General features: G+C 45.5%; 1 protein-coding gene across 3 annotated transcripts; it reads left to right on the top strand.

Moving 5' to 3' along the window:
- Positions 1–3,075: 3,075 nt before the first annotated feature.
- Positions 3,076–24,181, top strand: LOC141055901 (uncharacterized). 3 transcript variants are annotated; one of them, XM_073552616.1, is made up of 7 exons: positions 3,076–3,174; positions 3,297–3,451; positions 3,581–3,760; positions 12,154–12,277; positions 12,361–12,458; positions 12,657–12,744; positions 19,975–24,181. In XM_073552616.1, the coding sequence occupies exons 2-7, from the start codon at positions 3,371–3,373 to the stop codon at positions 21,066–21,068; spliced, it is 1,665 nt and encodes a 554-aa protein (XP_073408717.1). In that variant the 5' UTR covers positions 3,076–3,174; positions 3,297–3,370; the 3' UTR covers positions 21,069–24,181. The 3 variants fall into 3 exon arrangements, with proteins under 3 accessions (XP_073408717.1, XP_073408718.1, XP_073408716.1); XM_073552617.1 differs by lacking the exon at positions 3,076–3,174 and having other exon boundaries at positions 3,187–3,451; positions 19,978–24,181; XM_073552615.1 differs by lacking the exon at positions 3,076–3,174 and having other exon boundaries at positions 3,187–3,451.
- Positions 24,182–24,437: the final 256 nt, after the last annotated feature.

The raw sequence follows: 24,437 nt of genomic DNA, 5'->3' as shown, positions 1-24,437 counted from the left end.
ATATTGAGGCCTCACTGTACAGGAGAGACCGGAGCGAGGAGCAGGGGCCTGATCACAAGAGCTGACAATCTGAGGACACAGCAGTGCTGAATAACAGTCTACACTGCGTCACTAGATCTTTATACAGGAGTATAATGAGGCCTCACTGTACAGGAGAGACCGGAGCGAGGAGCAGGGGCCTGATCACAAGAGCTGACAATCTAAGGAAACAGCAATGCTGAATAACAGTCTACACTGCGTCACTAGATCCTTATACAGGAGTATAATGAGGCCTCACTGTACAGGAGAGACTGGAGCGAGGAGCAGGGGCCTGATCACAAGAGCTGACAATCTGAGGAAACAGCAATGCTGAATAACAGTCTACACTGAGTCACTAGATCCTTATACAGGAGTATAATGAGGCCTCACTGTACAGGAGAGACCGGAGCGAGGAGCCGGGGCCTGATCACAAGAGCTGACAATCTGAGGAAACAGCAATGCTGAATAACAGTCTACACTGCGTCACTAGATCCTTATACAGGGGTATAATGAGGCCTCACTGTACAGGAGAGACCGGAGCGAGGAGCAGGGGCCTGATCACAAGAGCTGACAATCTGAGGAAGCGGCAATGCTGAATAACAGTCTACACTGCGTCACTAGATCCTTGTACAGGAGTATAATGAAGCCTCACTGTACAGGAGAGACCGGAGCGAGGAGCCGGGGCCTGATCACAAGAGCTGACAATCTGAGGAGACAGCAATGCTGAATAACAGTCTACACTGCGTCACTAGATCCTTATACAGGTGTATAATGAGGCCTCACTGTACAGGAGAGACCGGAGCGAGGAGCAGGGGCCTGATCACAAGAGCTGACAATCTAAGGAAACAGCAATGCTGAATAACAGTCTACACTGCGTCACTAGATCCTTATACAGGAGTATAATGAGGCCTCACTGTACAGGAGAGACCGGAGCGAGGAGCAGGGGCCTGATCACAAGAGCTGACAATCTGAGGAAACAGCAATGCTGAATAACAGTCTACACTGAGTCACTAGATCCTTATACAGGAGTATAATGAGGCCTCACTGTACAGGAGAGACCGGAGCGAGGAGCCGGGGCCTGATCACAAGAGCTGACAATCTGAGGAAACAGCAATGCTGAATAACAGTCTACACTGCGTCACTAGATCCTTATACAGGAGTATAATGAGGCCTCACTGTACAGGAGAGACCGGAGCGAGGAGCAGGGGCCTGATCACAAGAGCTGACAATCTGAGGAAACAGCAATGCTGAATAACAGTCTACACTGAGTCACTAGATCCTTATACAGGAGTATAATGAGGCCTCACTGTACAGGAGAGACCGGAGCGAGGAGCAGGGGCCTGATCACAAGAGCTGACAATCTGAGGAAACAGCAATGCTGAATAACAGTCTACACTGCGTCACTAGATCCTTATACAGGGGTATAATGAGGCCTCACTGTACAGGAGAGACCGGAGCGAGGAGCAGGGGCCTGATCACAAGAGCTGACAATCTGAGGAAGCGGCAATGCTGAATAACAGTCTACACTGCGTCACTAGATCCTTATACAGGAGTATAATGAAGCCTCACTGTACAGGAGAGACCGGAGCGAGGAGCCGGGGCCTGATCACAAGAGCTGACAATCTGAGGACACAGCAATGCTGAATAGCAGTCTACACTGCGTCACTAGATCCTTATACAGGTGTATAATGAGGCCTCACTGTACAGGAGAGACCGGAGCGAGGAGCAGGGGCCTGATCACAAGAGCTGACAATCTAAGGAAACAGCAATGCTGAATAACAGTCTACACTGCGTCACTAGATCCTTATACAGGAGTATAATGAGGCCTCACTGTACAGGAGAGACCGGAGCGAGGAGCAGGGGCCTGATCACAAGAGCTGACAATCTAAGGAAACAGCAATGCTGAATAACAGTCTACACTGAGTCACTAGATCCTTATACAGGAGTATAATGAGGCCTCACTGTACAGGAGAGACCGGAGCGAGGAGCCGGGGCCTGATCACAAGAGCTGACAATCTGAGGAAACAGCAATGCTGAATAACAGTCTACACTGCGTCACTAGATCCTTATACAGGAGTATAATGAGGCCTCACTGTACAGGAGAGACCGGAGCGAGGAGCAGGGGCCTGATCACAAGAGCTGACAATCTGAGGAGACAGCAATGCTGAATAACAGTCTACACTGCGTCACTAGATCCTTATACAGGAGTATAATGAGGCCTCACTGTACAGGAGAGACCGGAGCGAGGAGCAGGGGCCTGATCACAAGAGCTGACAATCTGAGGAAACAGCAATGCTGAATAACAGTCTACACTGCGTCACTAGATCCTTATACAGGAGTATAATGAGGCCTCACTGTACAGGAGAGACCGGAGCGAGGAGCAGGGGCCTGATCACAAGAGCTGACAATCTGAGGAAACAGCAATGCTGAATAACAGTCTACACTGAGTCACTAGATCCTTATACAGGGGTATAATGAGGCCCTCACTGTACAGGAGAGACCGGAGCGAGGAGCCGGGGCCTGATCACAAGAGCTGACAATCTGAGGAAACAGCAATGCTGAATAACAGCTTACACTGCGTCACTAGAGCCTTATACAGGAGGATAATGAGGCCTCACTGTACAGGAGAGACCGGAGCGAGGAGCAGGGGCCTGATCACAAGAGCTGACAATCTGAGGAAACAGCAATGCTGAATAACAGTCTACACTGCGTCACTAGATCCTTATACAGGAGTATAATGAGGCCTCACTTTACAGGCAAAGACCTGGAACGAGGACTGTGGTAAACGGATTAATATTAAAAAAAGAGCCGTTAAAAGAGCCAAAAGAGCCGGCTCTTTATGGTGAGCGGAGCCGAATGAGCCAGATCGCCAAAAAGAGCCGAACTTCCCATCACTACCGTACACCTTGTACACACGCGGCTCCGCTCCGTACACCTTGTACACACACAGCTCTGCTACATCCACCCTGTAAACCCCTCCTGACCCCACACATAAACTTCCCCTCATCCAGCACCATGACAACCAGCACAGCAGAGTCCTGCATACACTGAGGCCCCTGATCATGTGACCCCTGACTCCTCCCCTCCTGTGACCTCATCACAGGTCCTGTGCTCACAGAGCAGCCATATATGTGGAGTGCGGCTCTGCAGGTGGAGGTAGGTGCTGGAGATTCCCGTTACAGGTGCATTAATACTAGAAATATATTGCACAGGGGATATCGCAGCCAATTCCCACAAGAAGAGTCCTGGAAACATCGGCTCATCTTCTTCTCATTCAGGTCTCTACAATATCGGATCCTCTCAGTGAAGATCTGATATAAGATGTAAGAGAATTTTCCTGATTTACCCATCAATGATGGATATGGAGAGGGACAAGATGGCGGAGAGGATATTACACCTCACCCTAGAGATCCTCTTCCGGCTTACTGGAGAGGTGAGAGATTCTGATGACGTCACATTACATCATTCTTATCTATGGGAATAACAGATGGACAGAACTGGAGAGGTGAGGACTCTGGAAATGTCTGTAGTGAGATTTATTAATGTGTCTCTCCATAACCAGGATTACACAGTAGTGAAGAAGACCTCTAGTGAGCGCTGTCAGGACCCTGTGTCTGAGGGATGGGGAAGACCCCTGAGCCCAATCACGGGGCCTCCACCTCACCCCCTGATACATGAGGACATCAATGACCAGAAGATCCTAGAACTCACCAACAAGATGATTGAGCTGCTGACTGGAGAGGTGACACTGCTGGGAATTCTGGGACATTATACAGTAATGCTATGAAGGGATCGGGGGGATGACGGTATCATTGTACAGTGGGGGAAATAAGTATTTGATCCCTTGCTGATTTTGTAATTTGCCCTCTGACAAAGACATGAACAGTCTATAATTTTTAGGTCAAAAAGAGACAAAAGGAGTGCTGACTTCATAATATCATATAATATAATTACTTTATTGGTACAATTTACAAAATATTGAACAGACAATACAATTAGAAGTGGGCAAGGCAGGATTCCCAAATATCGCCTGGGGATAGGTATATTAGGGAAGCTAAGCTGAAATGGGTATGGAACATTCGAGAACAAAACCCATCACCTGAAAGCTCAGAGTGAGGAGACTGACTTAAATAGAACAAATAAAGTGCATAGTGCTAAATACATTTGCCATACAACAGTCAGCAAAGCTTACCCATAATCAATTGCAAGTGCACACTCCCCAGGAGAGCCCCTGGATGCGTGTTTCTTGTGCTACTTTTTCAACAGGGGTAGCTAGCAATCACGGTCTGCCCTTTTTGTATTAGAGATAATCAGTGAAGCACCGAAAACGGCGCATGCGCAACGTGAACCGCAATCAAGGAACTCAGCATTACAATCAGGCGGCTCTGGGAGGACGCAGGTCAGGGAACAAACGTCCCATGACGTCACAGATCTGCGCACTATCAGTGTATCAGTGTAGACGTCGGGTATGATGGGCGGGTATGTGGTCACAGTGGGCATGCCCACAACGGCAGCCATTTTAAAGAAGTCCTCAGGAAGTCGCCATCATTCCAGTTAATAAAGTGCAGAGGTGCATTATAATACAGCACCGATATACCAGAGTATAAAAAAGACAAAAAAGTGTATGATCATCATATTATAATCAAAAAGCAAGAAAATGTGTATAGCATAAGAAACACGACAGACGTTAATTTCATGAATATACAGTGTATTAAAAAAAATTATCAAATATTTCCGCGTAGACATATCCCATATTATTTCCTGGTAGCGGGAAAGATCAGAAAAAATGCATATAGGTATTCTTTCATCTGAACACACGTGACTTCCGTTGGACTAAAAACTAAAAAGAAAGAAAAGACAGACATAATTAAAGTAAAGGAATCATAAAGATAACAGATACGCCAGTTATCTACAGCTTTATAAATTTTACTAAAATGAAGAGAAGCTGAGCTTCTCATTCAATCCTTTAGGGGTCATTGTGTCCAAGGTGACTATCCAGTGGCATTCCTTCTGTGCCAGGATCCGTTTAAGATTCCCCCATCTAATGCCACACTGAACACAATCTATGGCCCTTACTTTTGGATTACACTCATGATGGACAGGGCCGCCATCAGGTCATTACTGCCCTTACTACTGTATGGGGCCCCATGAACAGTAGCAAAAGGAGGGGCCTGGATGAGCTGGCAGCCCGGGCCCTCCTCTCTTGATACTGCTGTTTGGGCTACAGGTGCAATAGTTCATGGCCGCTGCAAGCCAGATACATAACAACACTGCGGTGATTTAAAGATACACCTACAGTGTTGTTAGTGAATGCAGCAGCCAGAAATCGGTGCTGTACCTTTAAAGCAGCAGCGGGACCAAGTGCATCATGGTCCTGACGCAGGTCATGTGACTCACTGCACTCTCTTCATCCTCGAGCAGAGCAGCAACATGTCACGTTTCTGGGAGACAGAAGATGCTGAAGTCGGCAGAGGCAGAGGAGGTGGGCAGTGTGTGAGGACTTGCAGGAAGTTGCAGAGGGGAGTGAGGTGTGGAGATGGCAATCTGCTGATGTGAGTGAGAAGTTGGGAATCTGCTGAGGTGAGGAGATGGGAGGCTGCTGAGGGGATGGGAGGCTGCTGAGGGGATGGGAGGCTGCTGAGGTGTGGAGACGGGAGGCTGCTGAGGTGTGGAGACGGGAGGCTGCTGAGGTGTGGAGACGGGAGGCTGCTGAGGTGAGGATACGGGAGGCTGCTGAGGTGAGGATACGGGAGGCTGCTGAGGTGAGGATACGGGAGGCTGCTGAGGTGAGGATACGGGAGGCTGCTGAGGTGAGGAGACGGGAGGCTGCTGAGGTGAGGAGACGGGAGGCTGCTGAGGTGTGGAGGCGGGAGGCTGCTGAGGTGTGGAGGCGGGAGGCTGCTGAGGTGTGGAGGCGGGAGGCTGCTGAGGTGAGGAGACGGGAGGCTGCTGAGGTGAGGAGACGGGAGGCTGCTGAGGTGAGGAGACGGGAGGCTGCTGAGGTGAGGAGACGGGAGGCTGCTGAGGTGTGGAGACGGGAGGCTGCTGAGGTGTGGAGACGGGAGGCTGCTGAGGTGTGGAGACGGGAGGCTGCTGAGGTGTGGAGACGGGAGGCTGCTGAGGTGTGGAGACGGGAGGCTGCTGAGGTGTGGAGACGGGAGGCTGCTGAGGTGTGGAGACGGGAGGCTGCTGAGGTGTGGAGACGGGAGGCTGCTGAGGTGTGGAGACGGGAGGCTGCTGAGGTGTGGAGACGGGAGGCTGCTGAGGTGTGGAGACGGGAGGCTGCTGAGGTGTGGAGACGGGAGGCTGCTGAGGTGAGGAGACGGGAGGCTGCTGAGGTGAGGAGACGGGAGGCTGCTGAGGTGAGGAGACGGGAGGCTGCTGAGGTGTGGAGACGGGAGGCTGCTGAGGTGTGGAGACGGGAGGCTGCTGAGGTGTGGAGACGGGAGGCTGCTGAGGTGTGGAGACGGGAGGCTGCTGAGGTGTGGAGACGGGAGGCTGCTGAGGTGTGGAGACGGGAGGCTGCTGAGGTGTGGAGACGGGAGGCTGCTGAGGTGTGGAGACGGGAGGCTGCTGAGGTGTGGAGACGGGAGGCTGCTGAGGTGTGGAGGCGGGAGGCTGCTGAGGTGTGGAGGCGGGAGGCACTCAATAGCTACAGGAAGCAACTAGAGGCTGTTATTTTTACAAAAGGAGGATCTACGAAATATTAATGTCACTTTTATGTTGAGGTGCCCATACTTTTGCACCGGTCAAATTTTGTTTAAATGCAGATTGCACATTTTCTGTTAGTACAATAAACCTCATTTGAATCCAGAAATATAACTGAGTCCAACAGTTATTAGATATATGAAACTGAAATAGCTGTTGCAAAAACCAAAGTTGTTATAAAGAAGAAAAGGTTAACATTAATAGGGGTGCCCAAACTTTAACATATGACTGTATGTATATATAAATATATATATATATATATATATATATATATATATATATATATATATATATATAAATAATACTATGTAATAAACTGTGTAAGTGGCAAAAAACAGTTTTCAACAAAATCATACTAAATAACATTTGTGCAGTCTATGAATTTGTTCTAAGAAATAGAATTGCCTCCATCAGATTCTCCTTCATAGATGACCTCACATCTGACCTAATGATTTTAAGGCCAGAGAACAACCTCGCTACACTAACTTGGGTTGGAGGCAAAGCCATAACCACATGGGTAACATCTCTAAGGCCATGTGCACACGATACAGATTTCCAGCGGATCCGCAGCGGATTTTACCGTGCAGAGACGCTGCATATCTGCATTGTAATGTACAGTAGCATGTTAATCAATAGAAAAAAAAAAAACGCTGTGCAGACGCTGCAGATTTTTCCGCGCGGTTTTCTTGTGGTTCAAAATATGCAGCATGTCACTTCTTTTGTGCGGTTTTCCACCTGCTCCATTCTCCAATCCGCAGGGGAAAACCGCACAAAAACCGCAAGAAAAAAGAAGAAATCTGCAGGAAAAATGCAGGTCACTTGACCTGCGGATTTCTTCAATTCTGCGTGGAAAAATCCGCAGGGCAAAAAAGTACGTGTGCACTTAGCCTAACAATTTCCAAGTATAAAGGAATTGCCTCATGCACAGTCGGTTTTGATGAACGGTTGAATTTTTCTTTTGAGAGCAAGTGAAACATTTTGCTGAAATATGGTCAATCTGCTTGCTATAGGAGACGGAGTGAAATCTTTTTCCTTGCGGCAACGCTTTGCCTGCTTCATATCATCCAAATACATGTCAAAGTCAAACTCCTCATCTGATGAGGATGAAGATATGGCAGCAGTAGCACTGTCAGGACCCAAGTCCTTTTGCGCCTGGCAGTCCTCCTGTAGGCCACTCATCCTAACTGCTACCTCCGTCAGAGCTTCTTTTCCTTTAGTAAGCTGTTGATCATCAAGCAATATACGATGACTTGGGTCCACATAAACAGCTGCCAGAAAAATTTTATTTTCCAATAGCTGTTTTTCTCTCTGTTTCATTGAAGCAGAAATGCCATCTGCGATTAAATCTCCTCTTTGGGACAGGCAAAATAGCAAGTTCTTCCACTCCCTTATGAAAATGCCAGGAGTTAAATCCTCAGCTTGTAATTTTTTTAGTCACGGTAAATGGGTGATTAAGCAATTCCTTCATTTGAGCCACCTGTGTCCATTGACCTTCATTTAGGGTTACCTGAGGGTTCGTCATATCTATAAGAAACGGTTTTAGCCAGGATCATAACTAGGGGGGGGCAGAACCTCATACTGTTCCACAGAATCTAATACTGCACACCTCAGCTGCTGCAGAACCTTATACTGCACACCCCTACACTTGAAAATAAAGCCTGCACCTTAAGATGTGGTGAATGCAGTCTATTTATTCCAACTATGTTGATGTGTTACTGAAGATGAGCAGTGCCTGTCCTGGGAGTCCTTTTGGGCAGCTATGAGGTGTACCTGACTGGTGCTAAAAAAAAAGGAGTGTTAGTCTGTGTGCTACCCGGCTTTCATTCTTTTTGGTACAGATATGATATGGATAGACAGATATGGATAAATGGATGGAGCAGATTTCTAATCTGCTTTTGCTATTGAAAACATTATCTATGACCTCAAAAACCTTTCAGGTGATGCGGTTTTTTAAAAATCTGATCTGCTTTTGCAGCTGAAAAACGTATTCTCAAAAAACGCAGGAGAAACGCTGTGTGTGAATGTAGCCTTAGATCAGGAATAGAACAGCCATTTATAGGACATTTCATAACTTTCCCAAATTCCTATGAAAAAATATTCTGCACATTCTGCATTGAACTACTGTACCCAATTTATTATATATTTTAGAAGTCTGAGTCGGACCATTTTATACCGACTCCGACTCTGACTCCACCAAAATGAGCTCCGACTCCACGACTCCGACTCCACAGCCCTGAAGCCAACATAGATTTTTTTGCACAGACATGTGGCATAATAAATGACATATATTGTTTAATTTCAAATTGTTTTTGGCGATCAGAAGTGCAAAAATGAGTACTTCTGACCATATTACCACAAGCTAGACACTCCACAAGGAAAGAATCCTTTTCGTGGTTTACTACCCAGAGGAGCAAGGGGATTAGACACCTTCACTACATAGTGACTATGTATCAACATGTCCCCAAGATTCCTATCTCTCCTGGCCGTCACCATAGGTCTTTCTGATAGCTGTACCTTTAGTGTTGGGTCAGTTTTCAAAATAGACCCATGTCTGCAAAGAATGTTTTGAATTTCCGTCCAATAACAATTATGCGTAGAGACAAATCAGATATCCTGATCCCTATACAATATAATTTTAAGGGTAGGTTCATTTTAACAATGAGAGAATATCAAAAATAAAATCCAGAAAATCACATTGTATAAATTATATAAATTTATTTGCATTTTGCAGTGAGAAAGAAGTATTTGATCCCTCTGGCAAACAAGACCTAATACTTGGTGGCAAAACCCTTGTTGGCAAGCACAGCAGTCAGACTTTTTTTCTGTAGTTGATGATGATGTTTGCGCACATGTCAGGAGGAATTTTGGTCCACTCCTCTTTGCAGATCATCTCTAAATCATTAAGATTTTGAGGCTGTTGCTTGGCAACTCGGAGCTTCATCTCCCTCCATAAGTTTTCTATGGGATTAAGGTCTGGAGACCGGCTAGGCCACGCCATGACCTTAATGTGCTTCTTTTTGAGCTACTACTTTGTTGCCTTGGCTGTATGTTTTTTGGATCATTGTCTTGCTGGAAGACCCAGCCACGACCCATTTTTAATGTCCTGGCAAAGGGAAGGAGCTTGTCACTCAGGATTTTATGGTACATGGCTCCATCCATTCTCCCATTGGTGCAGTGAAGTAATCCTGTGCCCTTAGCAGAGAAACACCCCCAAAACATAATGTTTCCACCTCCATGTTCTTTGGGTAATAGGCAGCATTTCTCTTCCTCCAAACACGGTGAGTTGAGTTAATGCCAAAGACCTCAATTTTTTTTCTCATCTGACCACAGCACCTTCTCCCAGTCACTCATAGAATCATCCATGTATTCATTGGCAAAGTTCAGACAGGCCTGCTCATGTGCCTTCTTGAGCAGGGGGACCTTGCGGGCACTGCAGAATTGTAAACCTTTACGGCGTAATGTGTTACCAATGGTTTTCTTGGTGACTGTGGTCCCAGCTGCCTTGAGGTCATTAACAAGTTCCCCCTGTGTAGTTTTAGGCTGATCTCTCACCTTCCTCATGATCAAGGATACCCCACAAGGTGAGATTTTGCATGGTGCCTGTTAGAGGAGGGATTTCTATTTCTCCTCAGGTATTTTCTCTTATGGGTACCCACACAATGAAGCAATAATCAGAGAGACAGACTGCGCGTTGTCTTTCCAAATAGTCTGCTTTAATGAGTAAAATGGGGTGGTCTTTTATACCAAAAGATCAAAGGAAATACAGGGTTATATAATAATTTGGCAAAAATATAGGTTATACAATGGGTTGTCAAAAACATCCTGGCATATCATGACATAATGCAGAGGTGCTTCCCTACTGTCAATTTGTTCTAGTTCAAAAGTTGAACTTCTCAAGAGATTTTAGCTGAACAAACAGAATTTGTGGGTGGTTACAGACAATTTGACTCAGATTTGGAAACAATAACATGCCCTTCACAATTTCTGGGAATTTTAGGAACTGACCACTAGCCATAAAAATGTTAGCACGTAGACAGATGATAACTGGATCATAGGCCATTCCAGCATCATACTATTTTCTTGTATTTTAGTCAAACAGAAATTAACTACTTTCACAGTTCCCCAGATCAATGTCGATTGACACTAATTTTGTATTTCTTCCATTTTCTTATTATTGCGCCAATAGTTGTCACCCAGCACCTTACTTATAGTTTTGTAACCCATTCCTGCTTTGTTCAGGTCTATGATCTTGTCCTTTTCATCCGTAGAAAGCTCTTTGGTCTTGCCCATGTTGTAGAAGTTAGAGTTTGACTGATTAATTGAGACTGTGGACCGGAGTCTTTTATAAAGATGATTGTAAGACAACTGTCTTTAATGCAGGTATGGAGTTGTTTAGGAGCATCTAACTGGTCTGTAGGAGCCAGAACTCTTAAAGGGAATCTGTCACCCTTTTTATCCCCTATTAGCTGCCGGCATAGACATAGGGGGCTTATCTACAGCATTCTGTAATGCTGTAGATAAGCCCCCGATGTAACCTGAAAGAGAAGAAAAACACGTCATATTATACTCACCGAGGTGGGCGGTCCGGTCAGATGGGTGTTGCGGTCCGGTCCGGCGCCTCCCTTCTTCATGCGATGACGTCCTCTTCTCCCGTCCTGAAATGGCTCCGGCGCAGGCGCATTGCTCTGCCCTGTTGAGGGCAGAGCAGAATTCTGCAGTGCGCAAGCGCCAGACCTGTCCCGACGCCTGCGCACTGCAGGACTCTGCTCTGCCCTCAACAGGGCAGAGCAGTGCGCCTGCGCCGGAGCCATTACAGGATGGGAGAAGAGGACGTCATCGCATGAAGAAGGGAGGCGCCGGACGGGACAGCGACACCCATCGGACCGGACCGCCCACCTCCGTGAGTATAATATGACGTGTTTTTCTTCTCTTTCAGGTTACATCGGAGGCTTATCTACAGCATTACAGAATACTGTAGATAAGCCCCCGATGTCTATGCCAGCAGCTGCAAAGCTAAAAAAAGGGTGACAGATTCCCTTTAATGGTTGGTAGGGGATCAAATACTTATTTCTCACTGAAAAATGCAAATAAATTTATATAATTTAGACAATGTGATTTTCTTGATTTTATGTTTGATATTCTTTTGCTCAATGTTAAAATTAATCTACCCTTAAAATTATAGACTTTTCATGTCTTTGTCAGAGAGCAAACTTACAAAATCAGCAAGGGATAATAATAATAATACATTTCTATAGCGCCAACATATTCTGCAGCACTTTACATTTCAGAGGGGACTTGTACAGACGATAGACATTACAGCATAACAATAATCACATAGATTATAACAAATACCAAGAGGAATGAGGGCCCTGCTCGCAAGCTTACAGTCTATGATCAAATACTTATTTCCCCCACTGTATGTGTCAGGTTCCTATAAGGTGTCAGGATGTCGCTGTCTATTTTTCCATGGAGGAGTGGGAATATTTAGAAGAACACAAAGATCTGTACAAGGACGTCATGATGGAGGTTCCCCAGCCCCTCACATCACCAGGTAATAGACAGGACTAAATACACACGGCCTATAATTATCTGTATGTAAAGAATGAATTCAGTCCCTGTATGTGTTTCCTCCAGATCTATCCAGTAAGAGGCCAACACCAGAGAGATGGCCCCGTCCTCTTCTTCCACAGGACTGTAAACAAGAAGATCTCAGTGTTCCTCAGGATCATCAGGTAGATGGAGAGAAGGTGTCATGAGATCTCCCCTATGATGTGTAGACGGCTGTGAAGGTCTTGTGCTCAGTCTTGTTTTATCCTCCAGTATTATATGGTTTATACTTGTGTAATGAGAACGGTGGAGATGGTAGGATTAGAGCTGATCATAGATGTGACTTCTCCATCTGTCTGTGACTTTTACAATATTTGTTTCAGGGTGAAGATCTGACCCATATTAATACTACAGAGACATATGTGAGGGGTGATGAGCGGTGTAAAGAGATTCCTACATATGACTACCCAGGTGAGTAGAAACCACTAAATGCAGAGAAGTCACATTACTAAGCTGTGGGCTTGATATCACCTGACAATACAAAGGTGACATCAACCCCACAAATATGAACTCCACTTGCCACCGCTACAGGGCAATTGGGAAGAGCCGGGCAAAGCGCCAGAATTGGGGCAACTAATAGATGTGCCTTATCTGGGCAGCTGTGGACTGCTATTTTTAGGCTGAAGGGCCAATATCCATGGCCTCTTACCAGCCTGAGAATACCAGCCCCCAGCTGTCTGCTTTAGCCAGATTCGTTGTCAAAAATGGGGGGAACCCACGCCGTTTTTTTAAATTATTTATTTAAATAATTAAAAAAACAACGTGGGGACCCCTCTATTCTTGATAACTAAGCCTTGCCGAAGCTGACAGCTGAGGTTTGCAGCTCCAAGCTGTGAGTCTTGCCTGGCTGGTTATGAAAAATATGTGGGGGAATTCATGCTGGGTTGTTTTTTTAATTATTTATTTACAGCGCAGGAGCGGCTGATGAATACTCCCATCAGCTGCTTCTGCTCTCGCTGTCTTTTGACAGCGTGGGAACCGCGGCTCTCCCAGAAGCGGTGTTTGCCGCGCTGTCATACACATAACAGCGCAGCAAACATTGGATATTCACGCCCCCCCCATTCAAGTGAATGGAGTCCAGGTTCGAGTACTGTTCTGGTACCAGAACCCAAACTTTTTGTAACTGTTTGGCCGAACCTGGACCCGATCATTCAGGTTTCCGCCCATCTCTACTTACAACCTGGAGGATCCACCTCCCCTCTGATATTAGGAGACGCTGTCCGTTACCTGCCCAAATCTGTAAACTACAAAGCCAGCGTACGTAGAATGTGCTGACAAGTTAGAAAATCACTTGAAGAAAAATATTATGATGGTCCTGTAGGAGAAACCGGAAGGTAATGATGCTGTTGGCTTCCTAGAACCCTGATATCTTATTGGATGAATCTACCTTCTCTCCCTTCTGTGCTGCTGAATGTCCTCATATGGTCCCTTCAAGACGAGGTCCAGTCTTGTGACCAAACTTCACTTTTATGATTGAGAACATTAAATGTGCAGTGAGGGCCAAGTGTGAATTTCTGTACAATAACAACAAATACCTTCATCCAGGATCCAGGAACTCATTAATAGCTACAGGAAGCGACTAGAGGCTGTTATTTTTGCAAAAGGAGGATCTACGAAATATTAATGTCATTTTTATGTTGAGGTGCCCATACTTTTGCACCGGTCAAATTTTGTTAAAATGCAGATTGCACATTTTCTGTTAGTACAATAAACCTCATTTGAATCCAGAAATATAACTGAGTCCATCAGTTATTAGATATATAAAACGGAAATAGCTGTTGCAAAAAACAAAATTGTTATAAAGAAAAAAGGTTAACATTAATAGGGGTGCCCAAACTTTAACATATGACTGTATATTGGCATGGCTCGAGCCCTGGTTTCATGCATTCTCTCTATGACATAAATTCCATTATGTTTTCTATCATAAGGAATTCAGATTACTGCACAATCTCTCCTGAAATGGGGAGCACTAATACTAACTGTACTCTTCTGGTCAGGACTCATAATAGCTCCACTGGTCCACAATAAATGACTGCAACTCCGCTTCACTGTTGGAGCTTGCTCCTCATAACAAGTTCTTTTTGCGGATGTAACATGTTGTTTTTATTCTGTGTCTATTTGACTGCATTTTTTTTTCCATCATACATTACGGCACCACGAGAAGAGGGGATCCGCCCCACAAGGACAGGAAACCTTCAAGATAAAAGGGGCGGCTCCTCTCTCCACATCAGTTGGTTTCCTGTCCTCGATGGGGAACCCTCAAGATGAAAACCTCTTGAAGATTCTGGAAAAAAGAAGAAAGAAGAGGATGCCTGGGTCGGGTGATTACTGGCAGGCACCGGTCTGCTACACCCGTCACCATTTACCGGTAGTCGCTTCGGGGGCCATATATTCCTATGCCCCCCCTGAGCGAGTGCATGGCCACAGCCCGTGAGGCAAATGCCCGGGTGAAATTGGAGCCTCGGAGACCACGTTCAGTGTACCCTCCTTGATGACCAACATGCCCCATAGAAGTCCGCGGAGGCCACTTTTTGTGCTCCTTCCCTGTCGACGTATAGTGGCCATGCAGCCTGTGAGGCACATCGGTGCCCAGGCAGAATTAAAGCTCCTCGGAGGCTATGAGGGTATACCCTCCCTGTTGAGACAGGCACTACGGAACGGCCCTGATGAGGAAATAACTGAAATCAGTGGTGGCAGTGCAGATGCTTCTCCCGGTGAGACCGGACCACAGGTATGACGGGCGACAGCGGGGCTCTCTGATCCAGTACCTGAAATCAGTGGTGGCAGTGCAGATGCTTCTCCCGGTGAGACCGGACCACAGGTATGACGGGCGACAGCGGGGCTCTCTGATCCAGTACCTGAAATCAGTGGTGGCAGTGCTGATGCCTCTCCCGGTAAGACCGGGCCACAGGTATGACGGGCAACAGCGAACCATGTCCATTGCAGCGCTGTATTAAATGTCATGGCGTCGGAACGCCTGGAACAGGCCGCAGATACGCATTCCGCATTCCGGGCACGTACCGGAAGTGACCCCTGATGCGCACCAGAAGTAAAGGGAGCGCGCAGCTACTAGATACACCCAGCTGACACAAGCAGTGCAGAGCCGGAAGCACGCATCGGAAGTGGTCACTGGGTGCGCGTGTGCATTCAGCAGCCGCACATACACCCGAAGGGGTCGCGCGCACCGGAGATGGTTGCCGGGTGCGCGCGTAGACCAGCGGTAGTGCGCATGCGTGGGGGTACAGCCAGGAAGCGCAAGCGGCAGGTGCAGGATCAACCATGTGGTCAATTAATTTAAAAAAAAAAAAGGGGAAATGCAGTTATTTAAAGGCAGCAGGAAGTGCTGGTAGGTGTCACTGCACCATCATTGGGGTAGATGTGACTGCTCTCATCAGGATGCGACGGCAGCAGCCAAGCAGCTTATAGGATGGGGAGCACTTCACCAGACCACTTGTAACCGCACCAGAAGGTGCAGGAAAGGCGGGCTCGTTTAGAAGAGAAGAGCCAAACACGCTGCAGCAGCGGTGGGAGCCACTCGGGCAGCGCACGGGTGGATCATCACCGCAAAAAGGAGGGATCCTTAGTCTCTTTGGGAGACAGTGAGAATACCAGTCAGCCTCCAGATCCGGTACCCGTTCTGTGAAGCGTCCGAGTGGTGAGTGAGCTTCGAGAAAGTCCAGCACGCTAATATCTGTTCTCTCTCTCTCTTGTCTCCTCTCTCCCCTCTTTTTACATACATTGGTGGGGTGGAGTATAGGAGGTCCCTAAGAAGAGTAGGTCAAAATCCAAGAATAAGGAATGTCCCTTATGCAATAGTCCCTTAGGAGCATCTTGGAGTAAAAGATTGTGCCTGGACTGTATTAATAAAACAGTAGCGGAGGAGACACCCTTCTTTTCTGACAACCTGAGATCCATAATTCAAACAGAGGTCTGCTAGTCAATGAGGGAGTTTCAATCAGCGGATACAGATGGCAAAGTAAGAGATCCAGCCCCTCAGTAGTCTCTCAGGAGGACTCCACAAGGTCAGAGGAGGACTCAGATAAATACCGCTATTCGGATAGCAGATCTGACGAGGAAGAAAGGCCTCAACAAATATCTGATAGTTCCATCATTCAAGATGGAAACGATGACATCAGCGGTGAAGCTCCTCTTTCCTCAGTGCCACATGGCAGTCCTGGACCTCAATGATGCTTACTATCATGTCCTGATCCGGCAACAAGATCGCAAATATCTCAGGGTGGCGGTCCAGATGAGGTCTCAGTGGCGTCACTTTCAGTACAGGGCTCTGCCCTTTGGGGTAGCAATAGCCCCTGAATTTTCACGAAATTAATTGCAGAGGTCACAGCACATCTCAGAGAAAAAGACACTCTGGTAATACCATATCTGGACGACTTCTTGATAGTGGGAAGAAATTACTCTCACTGTCAAGAACAAGTCAAAATAGTAATGGAGACACTACAGATGCTGGGATGGCAGCTGAACCTCAAAAAATCCAAACTGGAACCAGCTATGATCCAAAATTTCTTGGGATTAATAATGGACTCAGTGGTGCAGGAGTGTCACCTCTCAGAGGAAAAAGAAGAAAAAATCAAAAATTTAATCATGACAACATAAAAAAAAAAACGGAAATGACTCTGAGAAGGGCCATGTCAGTGTTGGGGTCCCTAACCTCCTTCATACCAGCAGTGAAATGGGCCCAGTTCCACACAAGAGAACTTCAGTGGTGTGTACTACAAAACGACCTGAGGCTCCAGGGACAGTGAGAGCAAAAGCTCACCCTCCTGGACCCTGTACACTCAGGTGGTGGTTACAGATAGAGTCCTCTCTGAAAGGAGTACCCTGGACATACACAGCCTCCAATGTAGTCACAACGGACGCCAGTCCTTGGGGGTGGGAAGCCCACCTAGACACACTATATGGCTCCAGGATCCCTGGGGCCAGGAGGAAAGAAATCTACCCTCAAACGATTGGGAACTGCTAGCAATTGAAAGGGCACTGAAAGGATTGTTGACACATCTAAGAGGACACCATGTAAGAGTCCTATCAGACAACCGAACGGCGGTCGCATATGTGAACCACCAGGGGGGCACCCGTTCTCAGTCCTTGATGCAAATAGCAAAAAGGATCCTGACTCTGGCAGAACACCAGTTCCTCTCATTATCGGCCCTGCATATCCGAGGCGTGGACAACCTGAAGGCAGACTTTCTGAGCAGGAACCACTTGAGGCAAGGAGGATGGTGCCTAAAAGAGTCCATTTTTCAATGGATTGTGCATATGTGGGGGAAACCCAACATAGATCTCTTCGCCTCAAAAGGTTCAAAAATTCTGCTCCCTAAGTCCGGCAGACAGGCCATTGGCAGTAGATGCCTTCAGAATAGAGTGGACATCAGGTCTCCTGTACGCCTTCCCTCCAGTATGCCTCATTCCAACAGTTCTGAGGAAGAACAGGGAGGACAGAGCCAGAGTGATTATGATAGCTACCTTTTGGCCGAAAAGACTATGGTTTTACTGGCTGAGAGTGATGTCATTGACGGACCCATGGGTGTTCCCGGAGGACCACGACCTCCTAACACAGGGTCCTGTTGTGAACTCATTTTCTGGTTTACCTCTGGCTTCTGGTGAGGGTGGTGGAGCTGGCTGTGTTGACAGAGGAGTTGTGAGTTCTCCATCTGGGCTCCCTCTAGTGGTGACAGTAGGTAATGAAGCTGATCTAAATGGACCTGCCACCTGAGGAGGAGGACTGTGAGTGGACATCAGGAGTCTCTGACTGGATTTAAGACAGCCGACTCCCTAATTTTGTGCTGGTGATTTTTTTTCCTGCCCTGAGGTTCTGGTTTCTAGTTCTGTTCCTGCCTTCTCAAGCTAAGTGTGCTTTGCTATTTTTTCACATGAGATTTGGTCTGGTTTACTTAGTTTTTGTGGTCAGCCAGCCCCTGCTGGGGCTGTGCTGAATTTCCATTCTTATGTCTCTGTTTATGCCAGTTTGCTTTTTGTCCCTGATCAGATTGGTCTCTTTTTGCTCTGTCTTCAGAATATACCAGAGTGCTGATATAGGGAATTGAAGTCTAGCGACTTCAGGGTTTTCGTTATCAGAAAGTGTTGGACATTTTTTGGCAGGATTTTGTGCATGATTGCAGACATCATCTTTAAGCGGATTTAATAATCTTATTTTGTGGCATTGTTGTCATGTATAGTCTTTTGGTGTTGCCTGCACAGTTGGTACTCTATGGTGTAATGTCCCTGCATTTTTGTAAAATCAGTATCCTTTCTTTTTATTATTGATATTTGAATAAAGGAAATAATTTTTTTTCTTGGCGGATCCGTTTTTTTCCCCATTGACTTGCATTAGCGGCGGATTTTGACTGACGGTCGTCCGTTGCATCCGTATTTCTGCGGATCCGCCAAAATTTTGGCGTCCGCTGACATCACCGGACGGACAATGCAACGTTTTTTTGGGAGCCGGATCCGCATTTTTGCCTCTTGCTACATATTTAACCCTAAATCCAATCTACCGCTGGAGAATTCTCTCTCTCTCCCGCGATATCCGGCTCTCATCGGCGGTATTTTTTTTAAGCGCGCCTCCTTTAACTTAACCAGATCGGCGGATCCCGGCGCACCAACGGTCCAGTGGCTCCCGTTGGTATTTCGACGTCTACGGATCCGTTCTCCGCCTGTTTTGCAGATTACAACTGACAAGAAAAACGTAAGTGTGAAACAGGCCTAATACCCGTGCTTTCATTTCATATGATTTGTGGTGGGATCGGCCTGCCTCACTTATGTGAGTCTGCAACTTCCTGATAGTCTTTAAGAGAAGGTCTCCATTGCATTTTCCAAATGCCCGAGATCAGAAGCAGACGTCACTAGAGCAGATCCCAAAGGAGATGGGACACACCATTTGCAGAAGCCCTAATATAACAAAATAACAGAAAAGTAGAAATTCCCATAGAGTGACTCCATTTTGGAAATTATAACCCTCAATGAGCTAATCTTTAGAAATGGTGACAATTTTGACTCCAAAGTCTATTTTCATAAATTAGCATGCATTACATGTTGGAGAGTGAAAATTGCACATTTTCCGTTTTGTTATCCAATACATAATACCAGATTGTGCTTAAGAAGACACACGCACAAATGAAGTGGGTTCTTCTCCCTATAGTAATGCCAAATACATGGATGAGAAATGTGGTTTGGGGGCACTGCAAGGCTCAGAAACAAGGGGGACATTTGACTATGGCAGAGATTTTGCTGCACTGGTTTATGAAATCCATGTTGCTTTTTAAGAGCCTTTGATCTACTAATAATTTGGAAACCTCTTTTTTGCACTGACAGATAATGGACTTGAGTGGGAACTTGCTTTTTGTGAGATGAGTTGAAGTTTTTACTCGTATTATTTTCACCTACATAACATTGTTTGGTGGCTTTTTATTCCATATTTGGGAGGTAGAATGAACAAACAATTGAACACCATGCTCTACTGGTTGATACTTTGAGGTTTTCCATTAGACTGTGTTCTCTCATTGTCTTGGTAAATAATTACAATTTTTTTTATATACCTTGCCATTCTTAGACAGTTTAAGTAGAAATAGTAGAAATTTTCAAACGTATACATTTCAAGGATATAATAATTGGTTTCATTCTTAGCAGATGACTGTACCAGGAGATCAGAGGAACAGCTGACATCTTCAATTTTTAAATCAGATGATCTTGAGATCCCACAGGATACAATTGAACAGAATGCCATTACTACAGATACAACATCATTCCTTCAGCGCAAAGATCTGTCATCTGATCCTTTGAAACAGGTCCCGTGTTCTGATTCACTACCGACTTCTAAGGAAAATCAAAGTCACAAATTAAGCATTAAAAAACAAGCTATTCTCAAAGCAAAGGAGCCATTTTCAAGTTCAGAATATGAAAATAGTTTTCCCCTTAAAAAGTCTTTTGTTTCACATCAAAAAATTCACACAGCGGAGAATAGATTTTCTTGTTCCAAATGTGGAAAATGTTTTAACCAGAAATCAAATCTTGTTAGTCACCAAATAACTCACACACCGGAGAAGCCATTTTCCTGTTCAGAATATGGGGAATCTTTTAACCAGAAATCTATTCTTGTTATACATCAAAGAACTCACACAGGGAATAAGCCTTTTTCATGTTCAAAATTTGAGAAATCAGATTTTGTTAAGCACCAGAGAATTCACACAGGGGAGAAGCCTTTTTCATGTTCAGAATGTGGGAAATGTTTTAAACGGAAAGCGCATCTTGATAACCACCAGAGAACCCACACAGGAGAGAAGCCTTTTTCCTGTTTAGAATGTGGAAAATGTTTTACAGAGAAATCAAGTCTTAACAGACATCAGAGAACTCACACAGGGGAGAAGCCTTTTTCTTGTTCAGAATGTGGAAAATGTTTTCTAGAAAAATCAAATCTTGTTACACATCAGAGAACTCACACAGGGGAAAAGCCTTTTTCATGTTCAGAGTGTGGGAAATGCTTTCTAGATAAATCAAATCTTTTTACACATCAGAGAACTCACACAGGGGTGAAGCCCTTTTCTTGTTCAGAATGTGGACGATGTTTTACAGAGAATTCAAGTCTTATCAGGCATCTGAGAACACACACAGAGGATAAACCTTTTTCCTGTTCAGAATGTGGGAAATATTTTATACAGAAATCAAATTTTGTTAAGCACCTGAGAACTCACACAGGGGAGAACTTTTTTACTCTTTCATAATGTGGGAAATGTTTTAATCAGAAAATGCATCATGATAGACATCAGAGAACCCACACAGGGGAGAAGCCTTTTTCCTGTTCAGAATATGAAAATGTTTTGAGAAGAAATCATCTTTTTTTAAGTCACCAGAGCAGTCACACAGGGAAGAAGCATTTTTCATGTTCAGAATTTTGGAAATGTTTTAACAGAAAATTATATCTTCTTAATGGAATTGTCCTCTACTAGGATAATCCGTTATCATTCATCATGTGTGGCCTAGTTAAATAAAAAAATATACTCAGCTTCCATGTCAGCGCCATTCTGCCGGCGTTAGAACGAGCATTCCTGGGGCTCACGTGATATTGTTACATCACACATGACCTGCATCCAATGAGTGCAGACTTCATTGTCCCCACCTACGGACATATTTCATCAAAAGGAAGCCAGTACTTCAGCTACTCTCTGACTTCCTCATGATGTTCAATTTGTCCGAGGGAGGGGACAGTTACACCAACACAGATTGAGTGTAGGGCTCATATAATGTAACAATCTCACATGAGCCCAAGGAACAAACATGCTGACACCGCTGGAACTGCACCTGCATGGGAGGTTCGTGTAAGGATTTTTTTTTTTTTTTATAGAACTAAACAAGAGGAATAAGGCTGGGTTCACATTACGTTTAGGCAGTCCACTAGACGGACTGCATTACACCGCAGCATAACGCGGTGTAACGCAGTCAGTTAACGCTGCCAATTCCCTCCATTGTCGGGCGCATCGCGAGGCATGCCATAAAGCGGCACACGTTCGCGTTGTGCCGTCATTCAGTAACGGAGCCTCGGACGCGGGCTAGAGCGTCTGAGGCTCCGTCACGGCTAGCACAGATAAAGCATCTGCGCTAGCGGTACAGCATTAACGCGATTGCGTTGAACGGTCTGCATAACGCAATGTGAACCTGGCCTAAGAAGGGGTTGGCCAAGTAGTGAATAACAATTTTAAACATTAAAAATCCCACACAGAGAGGTGGCATTATCATACCTAGGGTGTGAAAAACAAATGACTGGAAAATCATATTTTGTTGATCATCAAAAATAACTCAGACGGGGAAAAACTATATACTGTATTTTTCAGATAAAAAGAATAACTCCCCCCTCCCAGATTTGGGAGGAGAATGGGAGTGCATCTCATAATCCGAATGTAGCTCACCAGGGGGGCGGAGGTCTCTGTCATGGAGTGGGCAGGGTCAGTCCTGCAGGAGGACGGTGGTGGCAGGAGTGGGGCAATGCTGCAGTGCCTGCATTTCCCATTGATTTCTTGGCAGTAGCTTTTAGGAAAAAGGCCGCCTCTGGTGGAGCATGCGAAGATTGAGATCTCAGCTCCCGTACATTGTGCCACTTCTACTACCACTGCCAGCTCCCTGCAGCAGAGACCCTGCCTCCTGTGACTCTGTTCCACCGCCTCCCCCTTCCTGGTAAGAAAGTCATATAATTTATTGAGAAAGGGTAATAACTTTAGAACTTACCATGTTTTTTGACTATTAGACATGCTTTTATTATGAATAAAATCTTGTTAATAAGTGAGTGCCTCTTGACTGTAGGCAGCTTTCCGTGATAGAGGAGAATGCTGAGATAGTGTCCTTCCTAATCACTGATCACTCAGTGGTCTACTGTGTTGAAGGCAGAGGAAAGGTACAGGAGGAAGAGGACAGAGTAGCGTCATTTGGATTTGGTGGATAGTAGGTCATTGGTGACATTAGTCAGGGAAGTTTCTGTGGAATGATGCAGTCAAGCCAGATTGTAAGCAGTCAAAGAGGGAGCAGAAGGAGAGGTGGGACAGTTCAAGATGGCCGTGTTGTTCCAGTATGGTTGAGGCAAATTGGAGAAGTGATATGGAGCCATAGCAAGACATCAAGAATAGGTCAAGGACAAGAATAGTCAGACTGAGGTGCCGGGGTTACTTGTTATTTCTCAAGCTACAGTATGTGTGAGGGGGCAACCTATTCAATAGATGTAGCGGTGTTATATAGAGCATCAACAGCATCTTCATTGTGTAAGGAACCTATGTCTGCAAAAATTAGAAGGGGCTCAGAAAGTGAATGTAAATCAAGGTGTTTGAATTTTCTGCAAAAGTGTGAAAGTTTTTGGTTTGGGGATTGTGCACATGGATATGAGAGGAAAGAGAATGTAGTAGGTTGTGGTCAGATAGGAGAGAGGTGAGTTAGCGAGATTAGATAGCAAATAGAGGCGGGTGAAGATGAGGTCCATTGTGTGGCCAACTTCAACGGCTGCTGAGGACCATTGAGCAAAGCCAAAGAAAGAAGTGAGAGTTAGAAGCTTAGACACAGGTGAGTGGGAAATGTCAATGGGGACGTTGAAGTCGCACATGATAACAGTGGGTAGATAAAAACTGGAATGACAATAAGCTCAATAAGGTCTTATCCAGATTACAAAAGAAAGAGTAAAATGGGATTTGCTTACCTGGTTAGGGTTGTGAAAGGCACAACCTCTTTGTTAGCTTGTAAGTAAAGAGTATGTAAGTGAAGTGCTGCAGATCCACCAAACAGACAACACCGCAGAAGAAATGCTAGTCTAAGGGGGTCAGAATGTGGTGGTGCACCATCTTGCTGGAAAAACTCAGGGGACGTGCCATCTTCAGTGCATAAAGAGGGCAACACATCATCATACAGCAATTTCAGATATCCAGTGGCATTGAGGTTTCCATTGATGAAAAATGGCCCCACTATCTTTGTACCCCAAATACCACACCATACCATCAATTATGGGTGTCAGATCCAAGCATTCCTACATGAACAGTTTCCTGGCAAGTGGATTGGTCATCGTGGGCAGGTTGAATGGCCACCAAGGTCTCCCAATCTGACCCCCTTAGACTTTTATCTTTGGGGTCATCTGAAGGCAATTGTCTATGCTGTGAAGATACGAGATGTGCAGCATCTGAAACAATGGATACTGGAAGACTGTGCTAGCATTTCTTCTGTGGTGTTGCTGTCAGTGTGTCAAGAGAGGGAGAAGAGGGTTGCATTGACAATCCAACACAATGGGCTGCACTGTGAACACATTTTATAAGAGGTCATAAACTTGTAAATAACTCATGAATGAATAAAATTACGTTAAAGCCAAGCACACCATTGTTTTTCTTGTGAAATTCTCAATTAGTTTGATGTCACATGACCCTCTTCCCATTGAAAAAAATAAAGTTGGATCCAAAATGGCCGACTTCAAAATGGTCACCATGCATCTTGAAAAGTTTCTCACTCCCATATACTAAAGTGCCACAAACAGGAAGTTGATATCATCTACCATTCCCATTTTATTTAGGCCCACCCTGTACAATAGGAAGCCAGATGTGGTTTTATTAGTCAATGCATTTCAAGGT

The sequence above is a fragment of the Dendrobates tinctorius genome, unplaced genomic scaffold (genome assembly GCF_039654945.1).
Source record: "Dendrobates tinctorius isolate UK_male_01 unplaced genomic scaffold, ASM3965494v1 ptg000192l, whole genome shotgun sequence".
NCBI lineage: Eukaryota > Metazoa > Chordata > Amphibia > Anura > Dendrobatidae > Dendrobates > Dendrobates tinctorius.
Note: the sequence above shows the minus strand (reverse complement) of the source record. Positions and strands in the feature narration are given on the sequence as shown.

What these genes read in the sequence shown, in the direction of transcription:
- LOC141055901 (XM_073552616.1), top strand. Translation starts at nt 3,371, where the DNA reads ATGATGGATATGGAGAGGGACAAGATGGCGGAGAGGATATTACACCTC. An exon ending in TCTTCCGGCTTACTGGAGAG is followed by an intron (nt 3,452 to 3,580) that starts GTGAGAGATTCT and finishes CTCCATAACCAG; the next exon opens with GATTACACAGTAGTGAAGAA. An exon ending in GTGTTCCTCAGGATCATCAG is followed by an intron (nt 12,459 to 12,656) that starts GTAGATGGAGAG and finishes TATTTGTTTCAG; the next exon opens with GGTGAAGATCTGACCCATAT.